The sequence below is a fragment of the Polyodon spathula genome, chromosome 33 (genome assembly GCF_017654505.1).
Source record: "Polyodon spathula isolate WHYD16114869_AA chromosome 33, ASM1765450v1, whole genome shotgun sequence".
NCBI lineage: Eukaryota > Metazoa > Chordata > Actinopteri > Acipenseriformes > Polyodontidae > Polyodon > Polyodon spathula.
Window position 1 is genome coordinate 963,153 of NC_054566.1, and position 19,448 is coordinate 982,600.

A 19,448-nucleotide genomic window follows, 5' to 3' on the forward strand; every position below is an offset into this window, starting at 1 on the left:
GTATTTTAAATGCAAGACGATACTTATGAACTCATTGTTGTAATGTAGATCTGCGTACCTGGCAAGCGTGAGGTCATGCCGATGGTACTCAAGCGCCTTGGCATACTCTTTGAGGTAGAAGTAAGCATTGCCCAGCTGGCTGTAAATGGCACTCAGGGTCTTCAGGTCCTCAGTGCCCACCTGCACTGCCGCTTCGAAGAAGGCCGCCCCGCCTTTGAAGTCTCCACCCTTACACAGGCGCTCCCCCTCCAGAGCGAGCTCCAGACAAGAGGCTTCCATCCTGCAACACACAGAGCCACTGTTACCAGTGAGACTGGCAGAGCATGCCTTTAGTTATAAATCATGACATCAACGAGGCACTGTATAGAATCACACAGGTCCCAGGGATTGACAACATGAATTCAAACTAAAACTCTGTTAGAAATATTACATACATGTAGGAAGCAGATTTGTACATAGAGAAAACAATCTACAGGATGTACTAAGATGTACCAGTTAAAACACTGGGTTCAAAACCTCCTTCATTGCTGTTATTCAAATTTCCAAACCTTGAAATACTAATTGTTATGTAGTACAACAAGCTCTTAATGAAACAAACAACACAACAGGTTTAAGTGAGACATTTTCATGTGCATTCTAAATGAATGAATTGCTCCTGACTTTGCAGTGATGTTGATTGACTTGAACAAGCAAATTCATCTCCATATTTACAAGACAACAAGACATTCCCAAAAGGTTAGGAATGGCCTGAGGCTATGAAATACAATTCCAACTTCTTAGGCCCCTAAAACGTGCCTCCTTGTTCCCTGCTCAGTCTGTACTCACTGCACAGCAGCAGCCTTTCTGTCTTACGTTTTATTCTCCAGTAGAATATTTTGGGTTTGGCCCTTACCCTTACCAAGTGCTGGGATGAATATTAAATAATTAATTAAAAGTATATGAATAAACATTGCTTGAAATGTATTCATATGTATTCAAAAATGTACTTATTTGTAAAACATGATTTTTAAATGAGTGTACCAAAAATATTCCATGCTAAGAAATAAACAAGTACTGTATGCCCCTACCACATCTTTAAATACTAATTACTGCTGTCCGTATATTGAAATAGTAAATCACTATTAACTGTCCAGACAGATGCCTCCATATATACTCTTAATAATGTGCTGACGAATGTCCATAGCAAGTTCCATCACAACTGGATAAGTGCTTCACTAGAAATATGTAAGAATGTGAATGTGACAGATAGACATAGTGCCTCCATATACCCATCAAATTCTGATGCACTCCATAACACGCTTGATCACATTTGGATAAGCAGTTATCTGGATATAAGCCAGCTTTAGGTGGTGCATGAAGGTACTGTATAAACATTTATAATAAATACGGCCGTGGGACAATGAACCCGCGTGTGCAAGTTATTTTCTGTTCTATCCTGCAGAAAGCAAACAGAAGACAATGATGATGGAATGGGGAAGAAGCCCAAGCCATTCAATAAGAGTTTGGCGCAAGGGGCCATCAGCCAGCTGGAAGCGGTGATACAGCAGGGTTGGTGGGTTCAACACCGTCATGGCAACGGTGGGAGAAATGATGGTGACCTTCTGAGGGACAGCAGCTCAGATTTCAGCATATAATGTTTAAAAAGACAAAATGAGATGTGTTACCTCTGCAATTGCCAAAACCTTAAGGACTCACAGTCTTTTCTGGTTTACCCTTTAAAATAGTTCAAGCAAATTTGTGAAGTTTTTATTCCTTTAAATCAAATTACTACCTCCTATCAAAATGGGATGCTTTAAATTAAAGACAATGATTATCATTTTAATTGTCAGATAAGCTCCCCTCCAAAATGTGCTTTTTATGTTCTCACTTGCCTTTACTACTTATCTGTTTAAAGAAAATCTCAGTTCCTTTTGTTTTTCATGATCATTTTGAGATGTTCTTAATCTTTTAATCAGCATTGATGACCCTGACAAATTGCTCTGATTAAAGTGAGAACTTCAGGGCATCAGGTTTACAAAAGAGTATTTTCTAACATAAAAAAAGCTGAGTTAGAATAAATACATACAGCATATAGGTTCTAACCAATAGAATAGGAAAATTGTTTAACTTCATGTACTGATTTTTTTAAGGTAGATGGGTAGAAAGATAATCCATACAGAAACTACAATAGAAATATGGGTCCTTCAATGCAAAATGATCAATTACCAAACTTAGATGTTTTTAATTAAAAAAATACCTTTATAGACTGCAGTTCAAAATTAGATTTAAATGACAGTAAAAAAATTGCAAACTATCTAACTTTGTTGAACATGTAATATAATGTCTATACAATTTAGAAGTTTCTTCAAAAAGCCACTTCAATTTCCTTGCCACCTGCACATACAGTTTAGAGAGGAAAACATTATGCCACTTAGAAAATAATTGCAAATTACAAATAAACTGCAATCAAAATTCAACACGATTTAAAGTTTCTCTATAGGTTTACAGTACAAATGATAACAGAATTGTTTTGTGGTTGTTTTTTCAGGTTTATCAACAGACCTTTACCTAACCCTAACCCTTGCCTTTTACCTCTTCTTCTGCATGCTGCGGGTCTTCTGTACGTAGAGCCAGAGTTCCAGGTCAAGGGGCTGCAGGACCGGACGGGGCCGGGGGCCGCGGTGTGCCAGCATGCACAGGGCCTCCTCTGCCTCGCTGAGCCCCAAGGCCTGATGCAGAGGGCACGCTGTGGGCATCCTGGCTGGAGTCATGCACTGGGCCTTCTCTGCCATGCTAAGCCCCAAGGCCTGACAAAGAGGGCACACTGTGGGCATCCTGGCTAGTCACGCCCACTACCAAAGAATCCAGCACCACAAGCCCAATAATTCTGAGACCTCGCCCACTACAACACTGAAAAAGTCAGCCTCCGTCCAACACAATCAGACAATCTTGTTCCAGAGAAGAACATCAATGAAACTCTAAACACCATGCATGGATGGTCTCTAAGACCCCACTCACTCTTGAAATACAAAATTCCCTTAGAATAGAGTTAGAGTTCTCTGGGGTGTGCTTGGGACTGACAGCCCCTGCTGTACAGTATATTGAGATAGACTAACAATACTGCCGTGTGTCAGGAATTCCAGTGCAGATGTTTTAGTTTTAACCGGTTCTGTTGTTCAGCAGCAGGGTAGCAGAATGTCCAAAATCTTTAGGACACAGAATCCAAACCTCCCGGTACCAAATAATTCTACATTTATAATTATCAAAAGACAAAAGTTATAGGCTAGGCTTCATATGCTATTTCACATCGCATCTCATAAGATATTCGATTAGCTGTGCAAAATATGGCTAAGAAGAGGGTTTCCGGTGGCAGTTGATGCTGAAATGAAAAAGGTAAAAAAACAATAGCAAGAAGAAAATCTTTGGGTCCTGACCAAATCCTCGCATGTGCACAACTATTCTGCAGCCCTGCAAGCTGGAAGGAAGCCCACGGGACAACCTTCTTCTTTCGTGAACAGACAAGAAAACAGTGTGGAAAATTCCAACCCAAAACCAAAATATAAATCTCCTGCTGTCATGAAATCCTTGCTTTTTCAGCTGGTGTTTTTGAAGTTGAAAAAGGAATTCTGGGACAGAAAGCAAGGGCCATATCAGTTACTCCTGATCTCTTCTGGCTTCCTTTATGGTGCAGCTAAAACATCCTTGCAATGGAGAGTACCACAGAATACCCTTTCTTTCACTGGCACCCTGGGATCCTCTGCTTGCAAGCTACAGAGCTTGTGAATCCAGTATCCACGAATCCAGCCAGGGAGGACTATGTGACATTGACTCCTAGTCGTTAATACTTAGAAGTGTTCCAATCCCCTCTAATGCTGAAAGTCCCTGGCTCAGCAAGAAAGCAAAGCAAGACTTTTAAATAAGACGGTCAGAGGGGCATACAGCCTAGTGGGATGGGGACTGGGAATACTGGCACAGGACTCACCAGCAGGTATAATGCAGTAATCTGCAGTTAGTACAATTCATTCCGTGTTAAAACCTGGATACCCATATGGCGAACCAAGCCACAGATATGTATACATATATGTATGTACCTACTACAGAGGTCCATGCTATCTGTACCACTCATGCTGGCGTCTTGGTTTTCCACTCATTAAAGTACAGACAATTTTTCAATGGCCAAGCATTAAACTGTCTCTAGGGTTAATCTTAAATAGCTCAGTCTATTGGGATGTGCGATACATTGTCCTTAAACAATCAGTTATGTTTTCCTGTGCTGTACCTTTTACACTGACAGACAGACGCTCAGCTTCTCACCTTTAACAGACACCAAAATCATCCAGTGCTTAAATATGCCAAGTCGAGGACATGCAATATAAAATGAACCTCTTTTCCTGCCCCTGGACATCACTTATGACAGATTGATATTACAAATCAGTTGATTGTTTTGCCTTATACAGGTTTACCCCGGTAAAGCTGTACTGTACTGTATAGAATGTATTTACCATAGTTTACCATGGTTTGGTACCTCACTGGGCTCTACAATTGTGTATGTATTTATCATAGTTTTACAATGCTTTATTACACTTTACTATGAATTTACTACAGGAAACTTTTATAAGGGGTTCCTCCCTTGCTTTTGTTGTTTTTTATCCCCCCATCTAACCCATCCCTGCCTCTACAGCTACTCCTTGGCTAACCTCATGGGGGTTCGGACAGCCAAGTGGTTCTGAGGAAAAAATTCTAATAAAAGTAAATTGAACTTAGTGGATTGAATGTCAATTGTGTAAAAATCTTCAAGAGTTAGATTGAAACCACAAAACTCTTGTGACTGGAGCCCGAGGTGAAAGGTTAGTGAATTGTCCTGCTGCACTTAATTCTGCACTGTCTGTGAAGGACTGCACTCAATTCCTCCCCCACTCAGTCAGCGACTGTTTGAACATACTATCAAGATGTTAAAGCAGCCTCCACTGGGAATGTGACAGCAGGTCTGTTGTCTCTGGCAGTTAAACTGATTCAGCGAGGCATGTTTCACAGCACTGATATCGCATTATTTATTCACGCAGCCTATAAATCTTTCATTGCGACAATTAAACAGGAGCCGGGAAGTCAAGAGTGTCTTAAAGTGCTAATATTTTATTTACAGGTACAAGACCATAGCTGAAATAAAATGCTGTATTTAAGAATGGAGCTTTACACTACAATGGGACACATTTTCTATGGGTTTACTCCAGTCTTGAAGGAACTTTTTGAAAGCAGAACACTTTATGTAAATGATACAAAACTGAGAACACTTTAGAGCGTTTAAAAGGCCTGGAATATCAGAACAGAACTTGGTTCTAGTTTTATAAAAGCAACTTTTTTGCCCATTCTTAAAATATCAGTTAATTAAAGACTGGACTAAAGGCTTTGAAAATATGACACAATGGGCAGGATTTTCAAAAATCAGTGTTATTGTATCGAACTCATGGTATAGTAACGAGAGCTTTAGTAACAAGTGATTTTCAAATGAAATTAAAACAATCTGTTAATGCTTCTAAACTGAGTCAATGAGGTTGTTAATGAATGCATTTCTCGTTAAAAAGCTTAATTGTGCATTTTGTCATGCAGAATGTACATTTGTTTAGAGCATTTTACATATAAAATGCTGATTTACAATTATCTGGTGTGCGTGTAAAAATCAGATGGTAGGGATTAAAATAAATAAATAAATAAATAAATGTAAACCCCACTATTTTCCCTCTTTCAGGGGAATATTTTGCCACAGCTAATGGAGCTCCGTACAGTGTACAGAGTGGTGTTCTATGAATCCTGTGGAAATTGAGGAAAGTAGTATGGGATAAACAACTTGTACCAAGAACATGGCGCCAAGCAGGGTGGTCTTTATACCCAAAGAAAAAGATTCTAACAGTATCAATCAGTTTCGCTCTATTTCCCTGTTAAACATGGAAGGCAAGATTTTCTTCAGCCTAGCTGCTCAGAGATTGTCAGCTTACCTATTGAAGAACTGCTTCATTGACACTTCAGTACAGAAAGCTGGTATTCCAGGTTTCCCAGGATGCTTAGAGAAATTCAGTGTGATCTGGCAGCAAATTCAAAAAGCTAAAAATTCCTGGATTTAGTTAATGCATACGGTTCAGTACCACATGAACTTGTTTGGGCAGCATTTGATTATTTCAGTGTACCGAGGACAATAACAAACTTAGTGAAAGCCTACTTCGGAGATTTGCAATTTTGTTTTTCAACCTCAGAATTCAGCACTACATGGCAATGTCTAGAAGTTGGAAAAATGGCAGGATGAACCACTTCTCCAATGGCTTTTACCATGGCAATGGAAGTAATTATTAGGGTGTCAAAATGAGTTGCGGGAGGATAGCGCTTGGCTTTTGGAACGTGACTGCCACCAATTAGAGCCATGGATGACATAATAATCAGGACTACAACAGCAGCCTACATTCGCTTGTTGGGCAAACTAACCAATAACATTGAACGGGTGCGAATGCAATTCAAGCCCGCTAAATCAAGGAGCATTTCTATAATTAAAGGTAAAGTAGTGGATAAGAGGTTCTACATTAATGGTGAGGCAATACCAACAGTGTCAGAGAAGCCTGTGAAAAGTCTTGGGAGATGGTATGATGGGGACCTAAAGGACACGGTTTGTGTGGGAGAAGTGAGACAACAAGCAGTGCAAGGCTTGAAGAGCATAGGCAGCAGCGCTTTAGCGGGCAAACTTAAACTCTGGTGCTTTCAGTTTGATCAACTGCCAAGACCTCTGTGGCCACTCACTGTGTATGAGGTTTCCTGGTCAACAACAGAGAAGCTGGAAGCGTTAATCAGCTCATGTCAGGAAACAGCAAATAAAAGAAATAGCCACAAGAAGCACTGTTCATTAAGATATTAACATTATTTCGTAAATCAACATAATTTTAGGAATCATATTAGGATGATTATTTAATAACACAATAGACATAACAACCACTTGACAATGCCCAAATCAATTATATATAACAATTTCTTGACTAACACTAGAGGTATCATTTAGGACCTTTTGAAAATCCTGCCTAGTGTGCTTAATACTGAGTCACACTGAACGATAAATACGTCATAGACAATGTTCTTTTTATGTGTTAACATACAATAAATCTACTTTAGCGCCTCAGGGGGGTACTCTGTATACTGTTGCTGTAGCTAGTTCTATTGAGGCATGTTTTGTAAATTCCACACAGGGCAGCCTAACTGGCAGCCATCTGGGAAGGGATTACCCAACATGCAGACTAATCTGGAATTTAAGCATAGATGAGCCATGAAGCCAATGGGATTAAGGGGGAGATAGCCAATTTAAAGAAAAGAGCTATTTTTCTAAAAGCTACAGGGGTTTGTTATGTACAGGGGCTTTCCTTCAGCTGTGATTCAATAGCCAAAACAGGGATAATGTGCTGTGCTTTATGTGTTAAAGAATACTTCAAGAGTCAGGCCTGTGTCACTGATATTTCTCCTAGAAATATTTGCCATTTTAAGAACTTCAAAAACACACAAGGACAGCAAAAGATTAATGTGACCGAAGCTTTACTGTGTTTTGACAGAATGACCGTAACGTAACATACTTTTTGGCCCGTGGCCTTATCCATTGATCTCTAGAGGTGCCCGTTTGCTGGCTGACTGAGATGAATAATTATTGCTTGATGACGCTATTGCCAGTGAGCAGGACAAGTGTCACTCTGAGCCACGTTCCACTGCCCCATGTACTGGCTGAATGTAATGTAATGGTTATCGATTAATGGCATTCATGCTAGCGGCAGGACCAGTGGCACTCTGGGCCACCTTCTCCCAAAAGGACGAGGCCACCTCTTGCCTGTGATGGTCTACTGATATTATGCCCACATCTCATATCAGCTGAGGAGAGTGGCGCTAAGCCACCTAGTCCCCAAAAAACAAACACAGGAGCACTGCCCACCTTGTACAGTAAACTTGTGCAAACTTGGTACTTACGCCCAAGCTGGTAAGCCTCGCCCTCTTCACCTTGCAGAATGAAACCACTGACCGTCAGGTAAGGAATAACCCCCTACTCACCAAAGGGAGGCAGGAGGAAACCTTAGGGAATCCATGGCTGAGGGTTACCCTTCCTCTAGGTTCAAATTTAAAAATAGTGATTTTTTTCTTTTTTTAGAGACATTTTTCTTTTTGTGCTGTTGAAAAGTCTGCATCATTTTTTTGTATGTACAGCTCATACACCCCTGAACTTCATCGCTCCAGAAACGTGATCGTATGTGACGAAATGCTTCTTGAAGCAGTTGAAGTGGTGGCGCCGATCCTGAAGGAATGACCGGAGTAGTTATTGTGATGGAATCCAATAACGCAAAACCAAATCTTGGAAATGACAGTTCCTTCAGGTGTGAGAAAGAGGGGGTCAGACTCACTGGAACATATACAAGGACATATAGCATAATTTGTTTTAAATAAATGTATGAGTACCCCTTTCCTTTCATGATCTGTCTTGGAATGTTTTATATGAAAGGAATACATGACCTGATGAATATGGAGATCTCTGATGCAAAGGTGGGAAGAGGGGTCGAAAGCCTGGGTCTGGGAGGGGTGGTGTCATTTCCACAGTAAGCTGAGAGGGCGTCGTTGTATGGGGTGAAACAACGGCCGTGCAGAATGGGGGGGGGGCGACTGGGAGCGGAACGTTGGATGCCGCTTAGCCTCTGTTAATGATTGCCACCGTAGATAAATTGTCGCAAAAAATTGTTCCAACCCTGAGGTTAGTGGGGTCCTAAAGTAATTATTTTTTTTTTGGTTAAAGGGTATTACAGTACAACAGAGTTTGAGAACCGTTGCTATCTTGTGTGTTTGTTGCCTGGTTTAAAAAGTTCTCCTGACAGGACAGGTTTTTTCAGAGGAGACTCAAATTCATTAGGCTACAAATACAGTTTATATTAGATTTACAAATAATTCTGAAATGGAAGTTTTGGAAATGATTTTTCTTAAACAAAAACAAAAAAAAAAATTAAGATTGCGATAATGTAAATAATCAAATAGTTTAAGACCTATTTTGTCCTTTTTAGTTCTGTATTATTAATTTCTTTCAAGAAAGGAACAAAACATGGGGAAGCTTTACACTTTAGTTAATACTTAATGGATTGTCTACAAGTTAACAAACTGTAATGGGAAAAACAGACAATGTGACCCTGTGACAGGGTGGCTGAATGGTGATGTACGCAGGCCAGGAAGCTGACACAGAGGTGGGTACTTAAGGAATTGAAAGCACTGGTGTGTGCGTATTTATTTAAAAAAGAATAAATAAATAAAATTTCACAAAAAACACTTAATTAATTCGCTGCCGACCATGCATTCTCATGAGATGTCTGACAGAGACGAGCTGCTACTATCGCCTCTGCCAGACCACATCCAAACCAAACAATAATACCTTTAAATACAACACCCATTTAAATAAATCCCACACATTACATTTAAAGCACAATACACCACACAGTAATCATAGAGGCAGGGCTCTCACCCAGCCCCTTTTCCCCGTGTTTTTAATTAAACGCTAATACAAATCCCAGTTAAATAATACCTTTAAATACACCCCATAATAATACATTTAAACAGCAAGGCTTTGTCCTGTCCCACTATGCCGTGCAGGCTCTCCTCTGCCCTGCTACAGAAGCCATTTTACATCTCAGTTATGATACAGAAAATTTCTGATGGAGAAGATACTATACTAAAAGTCATTCTTCAATCATTGTGGGGTGGAAGTTTCCTTCCCAGGTGTATTTTAGAACCATGGTACTCAAGCCCAAAGATTTCGTCCACTAGCACTTGTCAGCCACAATATACTATGTATTGACCTTGGGTGTGTTGAATAGTCTGTGTGTTGAAAATGTAGCCCTTTATGTTTAATAGCAGTTCTTGGCTACGATATCAGTGTTCTGGTTTATAGAAGTGAATACGTTGTGTGGGAGGTGTTTCTTATTCAGCTTTGCTTGGCAGTCCTCTTGCTGCATGAGATCACAACTTATAACAGTCTTCCTACACAAAACATATTAACTTCAATCTGAACACACAGAATGCAGTGTCTTTCCAGAACCACAGAACAGGCAGAAGCACACTGTAGGTGAAATTAGTATGCAATTTGGTCAATTTCCTCTCACAGTTTAAATTAGTCCCTGTGTGTCATTCTGCATATGAGTGGGGGAGTTTATATGATGCAATGCAGTTCTAAAAGCACCTTCCAACATATCCCAGTGCCTCTCCATAAAGTTATAAAACACATTCCAATATGTTTAAGGGCCTCATGAAAGGAAACTTGTTAGGACTGATTTCAGGGTAAAGAATGTTTTCTGTTTAGACACGAGTATGATAACACCATGTAACGATTTATTTATTTATTTTTTGTTTTTTTGTTCCTGGGTAGTAAGTGTTATTTCCTAATTGCGTATGCCTCAAAAGTATTGAAAATGGCTATTATTCCCCACAAACTTTGCTTTTGTGACCAGGACAGGGTAAATTTCAAAATATCACTATTTCCAATGAGAAAACGGGCGAATTTGTGTCTTTTCGTTCATATAAAGTCAGAAAAAAACAACATATGAATCCAAATTAACATGTATTTATACTAAAGTAATACAAAAATGACTACAAAAGATTTAGAAGTGAGTAGTTTTTCGCGATTTACGATTATACTGTAAATTTGTATAATCGTAAATCTCGAAAAACTACTGGGATGAGTGAACATCTCACTCCCAGTTATTTCATTTCAAGGCTGGTCACACCATCATTTTGACAACCAGAATATGTATTAAAACAAAGAAACATGACACAACTCTCTAAATATCTTGCATTCAATTGGAAAACTTACCATAATGCTTTTTTTATAGAGTACAAACTGCTGTAGATGTATAGTTATGCTTCTCTTTACATGGTTAAAAGGAATACTTGTGGTAGAATTATACTTTCAACTGCTGCTAATTAGTCTTTCCAGAGACTCAGGCCTGTAATTAGTCTGTGCTTGTATGTATGAGAATGGACACGAATGTGTGTTAATTACTTGAATATTCAAGTATTACATTGTATATTACTACTTTGCTAAAGCTTGAACTAAGTTACAATTTCAGCACCTATTTTAGCTGCTAGCTCTAACAACAGCTGTGTTTCTGACAGGGAGTCTTTGTAGTAACTCATGTGGTACAAACACGTATGTGTGATGTGCAGGGTGGGTCATACAGTCAGGGGAGCACAGGGGTCCCAAAGCAACTCACCTGGTTAAAACACATACAGTATGTGTGATGTGCAGAGTGAGTCATACAGTCAGGGGAGCACAGGGCTCCCAGAGTAACTCATCTGGTAAAAACACACACGTACAGTATGTGTGATGTGCAGGGTGAGTCATACAGTCAGAGCACAGGTTTGCATCCTGCTGATTATGGCATTGGCTCTAAGGCTCCCGCAGGTTATGGAGACAAAAACATCAGGGTCTGTTTCTCCTTAACGTGCTACAGCAGACCTGCAGGGCTGGCCTTTGTCCTCCAGAGGCCAGTAGCTCCTGGGTGTAAAGAAACATTTATTTCAGTCATGGGATCAGAGGATGCCCATTGACTTTCAGTTCTCCTGAGCTGATGTGGTGAATTGCTGCAGTGAGGGAACACACTTTGGCATTCTAGATTGTAGGGAAAATCAGGGGTAAAATAATTTGAAAAAAATGATTTAAAAATGATTTAAAAAGGTTCTGACAGGATGTGAAAAAGAGTTTTGCTGTAGGTAGCATGTGTTCTACACCCCCATTTAAGTTACTGCTTTTTGTAATATTGAGATCAATATTATCTAGAGCAACAAACCATATACCGTCAAGCAAAAGCACAAAACACAATACAGACAGAGAGGAAGGGAAAGGCTGACAAAAATGGTTTCACTCTCTTTCAAAGGGGTAGACAAAATAAAGATACCCATTCCTCCACCCTAACCCTAACCCTAACCCTAACCCATTCCTACACCCTGACTCTTAAGCCTGGGATAGACAGACATGCGTGGCACGGAAGGCATTTTGCTGCCTGTAACGCTGCCATTGCTTTAATATGGTATTGGGCAGATCAGCGCGGGATGATACCACTATTCCCGCGGTGACACTGAGAGATGCCGCTCAAATCAAATCCAGAGTTTTTTCTGGCTTCCGCGTGGTACCATTGGTGGATTAACCAATCACAGCCAAGTGGTGACAACATGTGTCTGCATCCTAACATTCTACTAGGTGAAGCCAAACTTCTGGCCATATGTGAATGACATTTGAGTACATAGCCTACGGTGTCGTGCTGACAACTACTACACTGTACCAATTTTTCTCTGATATTGTAAGAAAAGTCAGCCGCGTAATGCATACCGCTCATGTGAGCCCGGGTGCGGACGAGAATTGTGGTTGCATTGGCAAAGATTGCACTCAGACAGAAGGCTGTAATTAGATAGCGGTAATCCTTAGCAAATTAGAGGGATGCAAGTCTGGCTGCCATGGCAACAAACTGAGGCTCCTAATCTAACCAAAAGTATGTCTCTCGCTCTCTTTTCTTTGGACTCTGTCTGTTTTTCTCTACTGAAGGAACACTTCTTGCTATGCAGTAAAACAAAGGCACTAGCAGAAATGTTTGTCTTCTTGACTTAAGGCCCTGCTATACTGTATTTGAGCTGCCTTATAAAGGGTTAGCCTAGTAAAACCATAGCAAAGTGTAATAAAGCATAGTGAAAACATGGTAAAGCAAGTTAAAAAAAATGGTCAACTATGATAAACTCTGGTAAACGGATAGTATAACCATGGGACACACTTAGGAAAACTGCAAAATTGCAGTGTAATTTACAATGTAACCTTTTATAGGTTAAAGCAGTCTTTGGTTTTCTTTGGAATGAGAAAAACACCTGGTAATTGTACTTGAAACAAGCACCTAGGATACATAATTTAATACAATACTATGATAATTGTCTCTCAAAATGTTTGCTTCTCAGTTGGCAAAATTCAAAAGATAGGATATTTTGAAAACACTTTGGAAACATGGCCCTTCATTTCTAATTAAGTGGTTGGATCTTTCTCTTTTATTTCACCCTCCTTGTCTCACGTCCTAATACCTCTATCTAAAATAAACTACAGTATTGCTGCATAACATTTTAATGAAGTATAATTTCCCCATTGCTGCAGTATAAAATCCCTCATTCTTTGTCCCCTCAGCCCCTGAACCATGCACACGCACATCTCCAGCACAGCTGCAGTGAATTACCCAGGGAGTAGAATTCTGCTCAGGGAGTGTGCTTGTGAGGGTCTGTGTGTAGCGGACTGTGGCGCGGTAGGAATGATTGAGTGCACTCAGCCTTTAGCTTTAATAAATATAATCATATAATAGTTTTATTTAACCTTACTGTTAACTACTTTGGTCTAAACACTCACAACTTGCCACTCAAAATCATCATTGGCACGTTTGTTTTTTCAAAAGGAAAAACACACACAACAATGTTACCAAACAACTGAGACGTTTAATTAATGAGGCGTAAGAGGTCTTCCTTTTTGTTTTTTATTAGTTTCATAATTATAATTGTTCATAACGAGTCAAACCCAAGCCAGTATTTACAATACGGTACTGACAACACAGTCCTACAAACAAGCCAATTCAGCATGTGTGCTTTGTATTTCTACAGCTAAACAACCACAAAAACAACAATAATGGAATGGATACAATGGCCTAACTGTACATACAGTGATAAGGCTGGACAGTAATTCCCCCGGTGACAGGATAGTCCATATTCAATATTTACATTATTATATGACCCACCTTATATAAAGGATCCTGAGATCAGCTGTTCAGATCTCTCTCAAGTCCTGAGAAACAAACTGAACATATCCCTGTGTTCTTCACATCAGTATGGATTCAGGTCCACATAGCAGTTTAAAAGACCCTGCATCGGTAGCAGTTGAGACTGTCGTGCTGTCCAGTGTATTTATCCACAGAGCAGGGACAGCACAAGCAGAAGCGATGTGAGCTTCACTACATTGCCTTGTGAATGCCTGTGATGGACCTTGCAGTCGAGGCCCCTCCTTTCACTGTATTCTCTTTTGAAAGAGCCTGCTAACCATGCCACATTGCGTGGGGTTTGTTTTATGAATTACACTATTGTCCAACAAACTAAGTTCATACTGTCATATTCTAACCCAGGCCTCCAGGATTGAAAGACTTGTGCATTCACAGATTAAATTAAATAAATACAAAATAGATTACTGTGACCATATATATATATATATATATATATATATATATATATATATATATATATATATATATATATATATATGAAGTTGTTATCACAATTCAGGAAATGAATAGACGTTTTACCAGAGTAATGCAAATCCCCAGGAAAAGGAACAGTACTATAGTAAAATGTTGTGGAGTATGTAAAAGCAGAGGAGTAAAACAGAAAAGTATGCAAACTCACATCTGAAAAACTATAAGGTTTGGTGAGCACGGACACAGCCACAGATATGTGTGGATGCCAAACTCTAAAACAGAAATACGCTGAAGAATTGGCCAATTCCAAATTCTAACAGCATTTGTGGAAATGCCCTATACACTTCTACACATCATATTTAAAGTTTACAGATATTTATTTATAAGAGTAGAATGTTCTTTCTCTAGTGTAAAAACAAGCCAGCTCCAACACTCTCTCCACCCCTCCTGCACACTGGCAGCTTGCTGGTAACTGCACCCTGCTCCTCGCAGCCCCTTCCTCTCCCAGCCTACCTCGAGTAGAGCCTCCTGCTTGCAGGTTCCTGGTCTACACCATTAGGAGACAAAGCCATGAATTGGATACAGCAGCCCTGTTGAGTATCAGCTTCCCTCCTTAGTTTACTAAAAGCAGTACAATACTTTGGTGACGGTAGCCTCCTACTGTAGGAAGTGATGTATATTGTGCAAATAAACCATAGAGGCGGGCCCTGCCTTGGCTGTGTTGTCATCAAAAAGAGGCTGTCTCAGTGTGGAGGAGGGTGAAGGGGGAGGAGACTGTTCAGAATACAGAAAAACACACATCAGTCTAAATCACACACACTGTAGAGACTGTAAAGAGATGGAGTTGTATTTGTATATAGATAAAACTTGCTAAGTACTTTAATTTAGCATAGATTACCAATCCTATCATAATCTGAGGATATATGGAGACTGAAGGCCTGTCTGTCAGCATGTCACACATTGTTACAAGTCTAGAGAAGCACTTGTGATGAGACAACAAGTTGATTGTTTTGAAGGCACTTGGCTGTGGGACTTGTGTGTACTGATTCTAAATATCCTCTCACTTTTTGTACAGTTGTTTAAAAGAAATCTGGAACTGGTAACTGAAAGTAATTCTGTTTTCAAAACCACACATGTTGTTATTGGATTAGCTGTTCCAAGTCATAGATTTCTTGAAACTTGCATTCACGTGTCGTGTGATTGGATAATTCCTGTATTAAGTTTTTGTTTTTGAAAGAGCCTAATTACAAACAAATTTCTAACAAGTTTTTATAAAATAAAGTAAATTTGTAGTTGTACTCATCCCTGTCACTACATATACCACCCATAGAAATAATAACTGTAGTGTGTTATTGTTTAGTGAAATGCTACATTAGGTGCAGCCTGCTTTCACAGTCTGAGAGTGAGTCTTGATTCCTGCAGCCTCTGAGGTCAAGGTATGAGGTAAGCTCTAGAGACAAGCACTGGCCCTGCAGCAAAGCACAGAATGCCTTGAAAATGAATAACAGGTGTACTGGCTCAGTGATTAAAAGGTCACAGATGAATTTATCTCAAGCAGGGTAGAAGGTTTTTGGGACCTAATGATGTTAACAAAAACATAGGGTCCAGAATAAATGCTGACCATTTATGCTCAAGGGATGTATCAAATGATGTCAATATCCCTGTACTTCCCCAGCCAGCAATTCCCTCCAGCATCTGAGTGACCCAATAGCAGTATGCAATAGTCTAGAAAACCAACAATAGCAGTGTTTCGAAAGCCAGCAAAACAAATGACAGTATAGTTAATTTGGAGCTGTGTATTTTAGAGACAGCAAATTCTAAATGAAAATACCAGGCAGAGGGATTCAGTGTCCAGTGCAGTGTTACCTAGCTTTTGCAGGAGTTGGATGGCGCTTACTTATATGCCTTACATTATTGAAATGCACAATACTGATTTCACTGAAACCAGAAGAAGGATTAAGGATGACATGATTGAAGTCTTTAAAATCTTATAAGGAGTTAACCTTAACCAATACTTTAAGTACAGCACAGAAATCAGGTCCAGAGGACACAGGTGGACATTAAGTGGAGCTACTTGAGAAGGAGACCCTTCTTCACACAGAGAGTGATGGTTGTGTAAAGGCACAGCCCAACACTTTCAATACTGTGTACAAATGAATGTCCTTTTCACATAGACAATAGACTCAGAAAGCACCCATATACTTTACTGCCAGATTATGCACAATAACTTGTGCTAAAGAAGGTCAAAGCTGGTTTTCTATCAATTGGACAAGCAAAAATGACATAGTGTGACATATTGTATGTATGTACATAAGTACTTCCACTAGTATATCCCTGTGTCTTTTGTTATGCATCCCCAGAGGAAGATAACACCAGGAATACCAATCAAATGAAGCAACGGATCCAGTAATTAGACAATGAAACTCTTAAACAATTAAAACAGGACAATCACATATGTTATTAAGATAAATAATGGTTCATGTTACAAAGCTTCTGTACAGGAAGACCCCTGTTCCAGCCAATACTCCTATCTGAATCCTGGTCAGGAATCCTCAAACACTTTTCATTGTGTGTTAACGTGGATAATCTGTGCTCTCCTTGAATTGAAAGCAGATCTTAGGTTAATAACAGGAAACTGCCTGAATACCATTCAGCAGCTCTTTGAAGAAGTTACCAAATTCCACCCCATGAATCTTCTGCCTTTTCTATAACGCTGTGTATGTAGACCCACTTTTTCCATCGTGTAACCAGATGGAGTCTTTTCACCTGTAAAAAAAGATCTGTTGTGTTATAGTTTTATTTTCAAGTGATTTCCATGTGAATGTCGGGTGCTTAGATCATCTTAAACAGCATGTGGTTTTTCTGATCTACGATTTGCATGTTCATGGGTTTTCCCTCTTCTATGCATGTGCCTTAACCCTGCATGGAAACCGGCAAGTTCACAGCAAACAGACATAACTAAAGCTGTAAAAAAAGAACTGCGGGCTGCAAAAATGTGTTGGCAATAGCAACTTTTAATACATGCCTCAGCTATTAACACCTACCATGACTTTGAAGCAGACGCTAGCAGAGGTGGGGTTCGAGACTGCAGCCTCAGCCACACTACTGAAACAATAAGGGAAAGGAAAACACTGGCACTGCTGGCATTTGAACCCATGTCCGTGTTTAACAAAGTGCTTTGACACTCTAACAGTATTTTTTTCATAATTACTACATTATAGGATTTGTTTTAAACAAACGCAGTAAACCCTATGCTTCCATATGCATTTCCTAGGTGAAACAGTGAATGTTGTATATGATTACTTTTTGATACACTTTATAAATACCCCTAGAAAAAGCTTACCTTGGCTCATACTAAACAAGTGAAAGCATTGGTAATTAGTGACCACAGCACTCATCTGAAGCCTGTTGGAAAATAAAGCAACAAGATATAAAACAGTGGTTTACTTTGAATGAGCGACAAGCACCGAAACATAGACTGGGGAAAGATACTCATAGACAATCTGTGTAGGGTGGTGGGAAGAAGAACAACCAGACTAATCCCGGGCCTAAAGGGATCAGCTCGGAAGACAGGCTGAAAGAACTGAATCTATACAGCCTAAAACAGGGCATCTCAAACCCGGTCCTGGGGATCCCCTGTGGCTGCTGGTTTTCATTCCAACGAACTCTCAATTACTTAACTATACCTTTAATTGAACTGATCATTTGCTTAATTAGACCTTTTTTTTACTTGTTTTCAGCTCTTAAACAGTTGCATATTTCAAGTTAGCTATAACATTTTATAAGCAACTTGAATTGCAACTTTAAGAGCTGAATTCAAGCTTTCGTCTAATCTAGACTCGATTATTACATGCTATTTTTGCTGGGTTACCAGACCCTCCCTTTTCACGTTACAGCTTGATCAAAATGCAGCGGTGCGAGTGATTACATAACTATGCTGACCTCTCTACACTGGCTTGCACTACGATTTAGAGTTGATTATAAGATCCTACTTTTGACTTACAAAACATTTCATGTCCTGGCACCTGATTATCTAAAGAGCTGCTGTCCCTGCATGTACCTAGACATGCTTTAAGATAGTCAGATTCAGCGCTTCTGTCCCTCCCAAAGATTAGACAAAAAGGAAAGGAGAAAGAGGTTTCAGTTACAATGCTTCCAGATTGTAGAATAAACTACAAATTTTAAATGTGTTCCTCCTTTTCTTTTTATTTCTCTACTAATATTGATGTTTACTGTTGTTTCGATTAATTTTACTTGTTCATATTCAGGTTTTTTAATTGTTTTAATTAATTTTACCATAACTTGTTTTTATTGAACAGTACAGAGCTTTAAGATACTGTCGTATGAAAGGCGCTATATAAATAAATAAACTTACTCTCCAATCAGCCTGGACTATGAGTGCTTCACAAAGATGGTAGCCTTAAATGGCTAGTTCAACCACTCTTGTGAGGGAAACCTACAGTTAACCTCAGCGCCACCTGTCTTTGGGAGGCCAGACATTCTTGAATACCTTAACCCTGTTACAAGCACTTTCAGAAGAAAATTGGTTTTGCAAAAATGTAGTTTCATTTTAAAACATGATATCTGGTACTACACTGGGTAAAATATACAGTTCTAATTTGACTTGATAGTAAATAGATGGATATAATGTGGAACAGTTAATATAGCTACAATCCCTTTAAAATGTGTAACTGTTCACAAACTTTCTAAAAGTCATTATTATTATAATTGCCATGTTGCATTTGTTATTTCTATTTTTTTTTTTTTAATTTTGAAATAGTGTCTTCTCAGAAAATGTAACTTGAGTAAGCTAAGGAGCTCAAAAACAAAAAGCACTTGAACCAGAGGGTTTTAATGGAGTTCCTGGAATGACCAAGAGACTCAAAGTGCGAGCTGGTTTATAACACTAGTGTTATAAAAGTATATTGCTTTGTAATGCAAAGTTCTACAGTAAATATTGTAATGTACTGTAATAGCAGTGAGCGTCTTATAATTGTTTAACTATCCCTCATTCTGCTGGCAGACCTGTATTGTTTTCCAATGTCTTTTTGCTTCCTGGTTCATCAGATTGTGACTTTTCTACCCTTTTTACTCCACCAGCTACTATACAAGTGAAGTCAACAGAGTTGGAAGGTCAAACAATCATACTTTTCCTTTGGAAGCTTAACATAATTGTTTGTGTTGTAAATAAGACACCAAAACACGTATAACACC

The 19,448-nt window shown here is 39.3% G+C and overlaps 1 protein-coding gene across 3 annotated transcripts in view; it reads right to left on the minus strand.

The window, feature by feature from the left end:
- Positions 1–15,368, minus strand: part of LOC121303561 (G-protein-signaling modulator 1-like) — a 48,890-nt gene extending 33,522 nt beyond the window's left edge. The window contains exons 1-2 of one of the 3 annotated variants that reach the window (XM_041234336.1): positions 14,748–15,368; positions 59–280 (exon numbers count right to left, since the gene is read on the minus strand). In XM_041234336.1, the coding sequence (XP_041090270.1) occupies positions 59–280; positions 14,748–14,962 (437 nt within the window). In that variant the 5' untranslated portion in view covers positions 14,963–15,368. Of the gene's footprint in view, positions 1–58; positions 281–13,784; positions 14,187–14,747 lie in introns of those variants that run through there. The other 2 variants (XM_041234335.1, XM_041234337.1) reach the window with 2 other exon arrangements.
- Between the last annotated feature and the right edge of the window lie 4,080 nt (positions 15,369–19,448).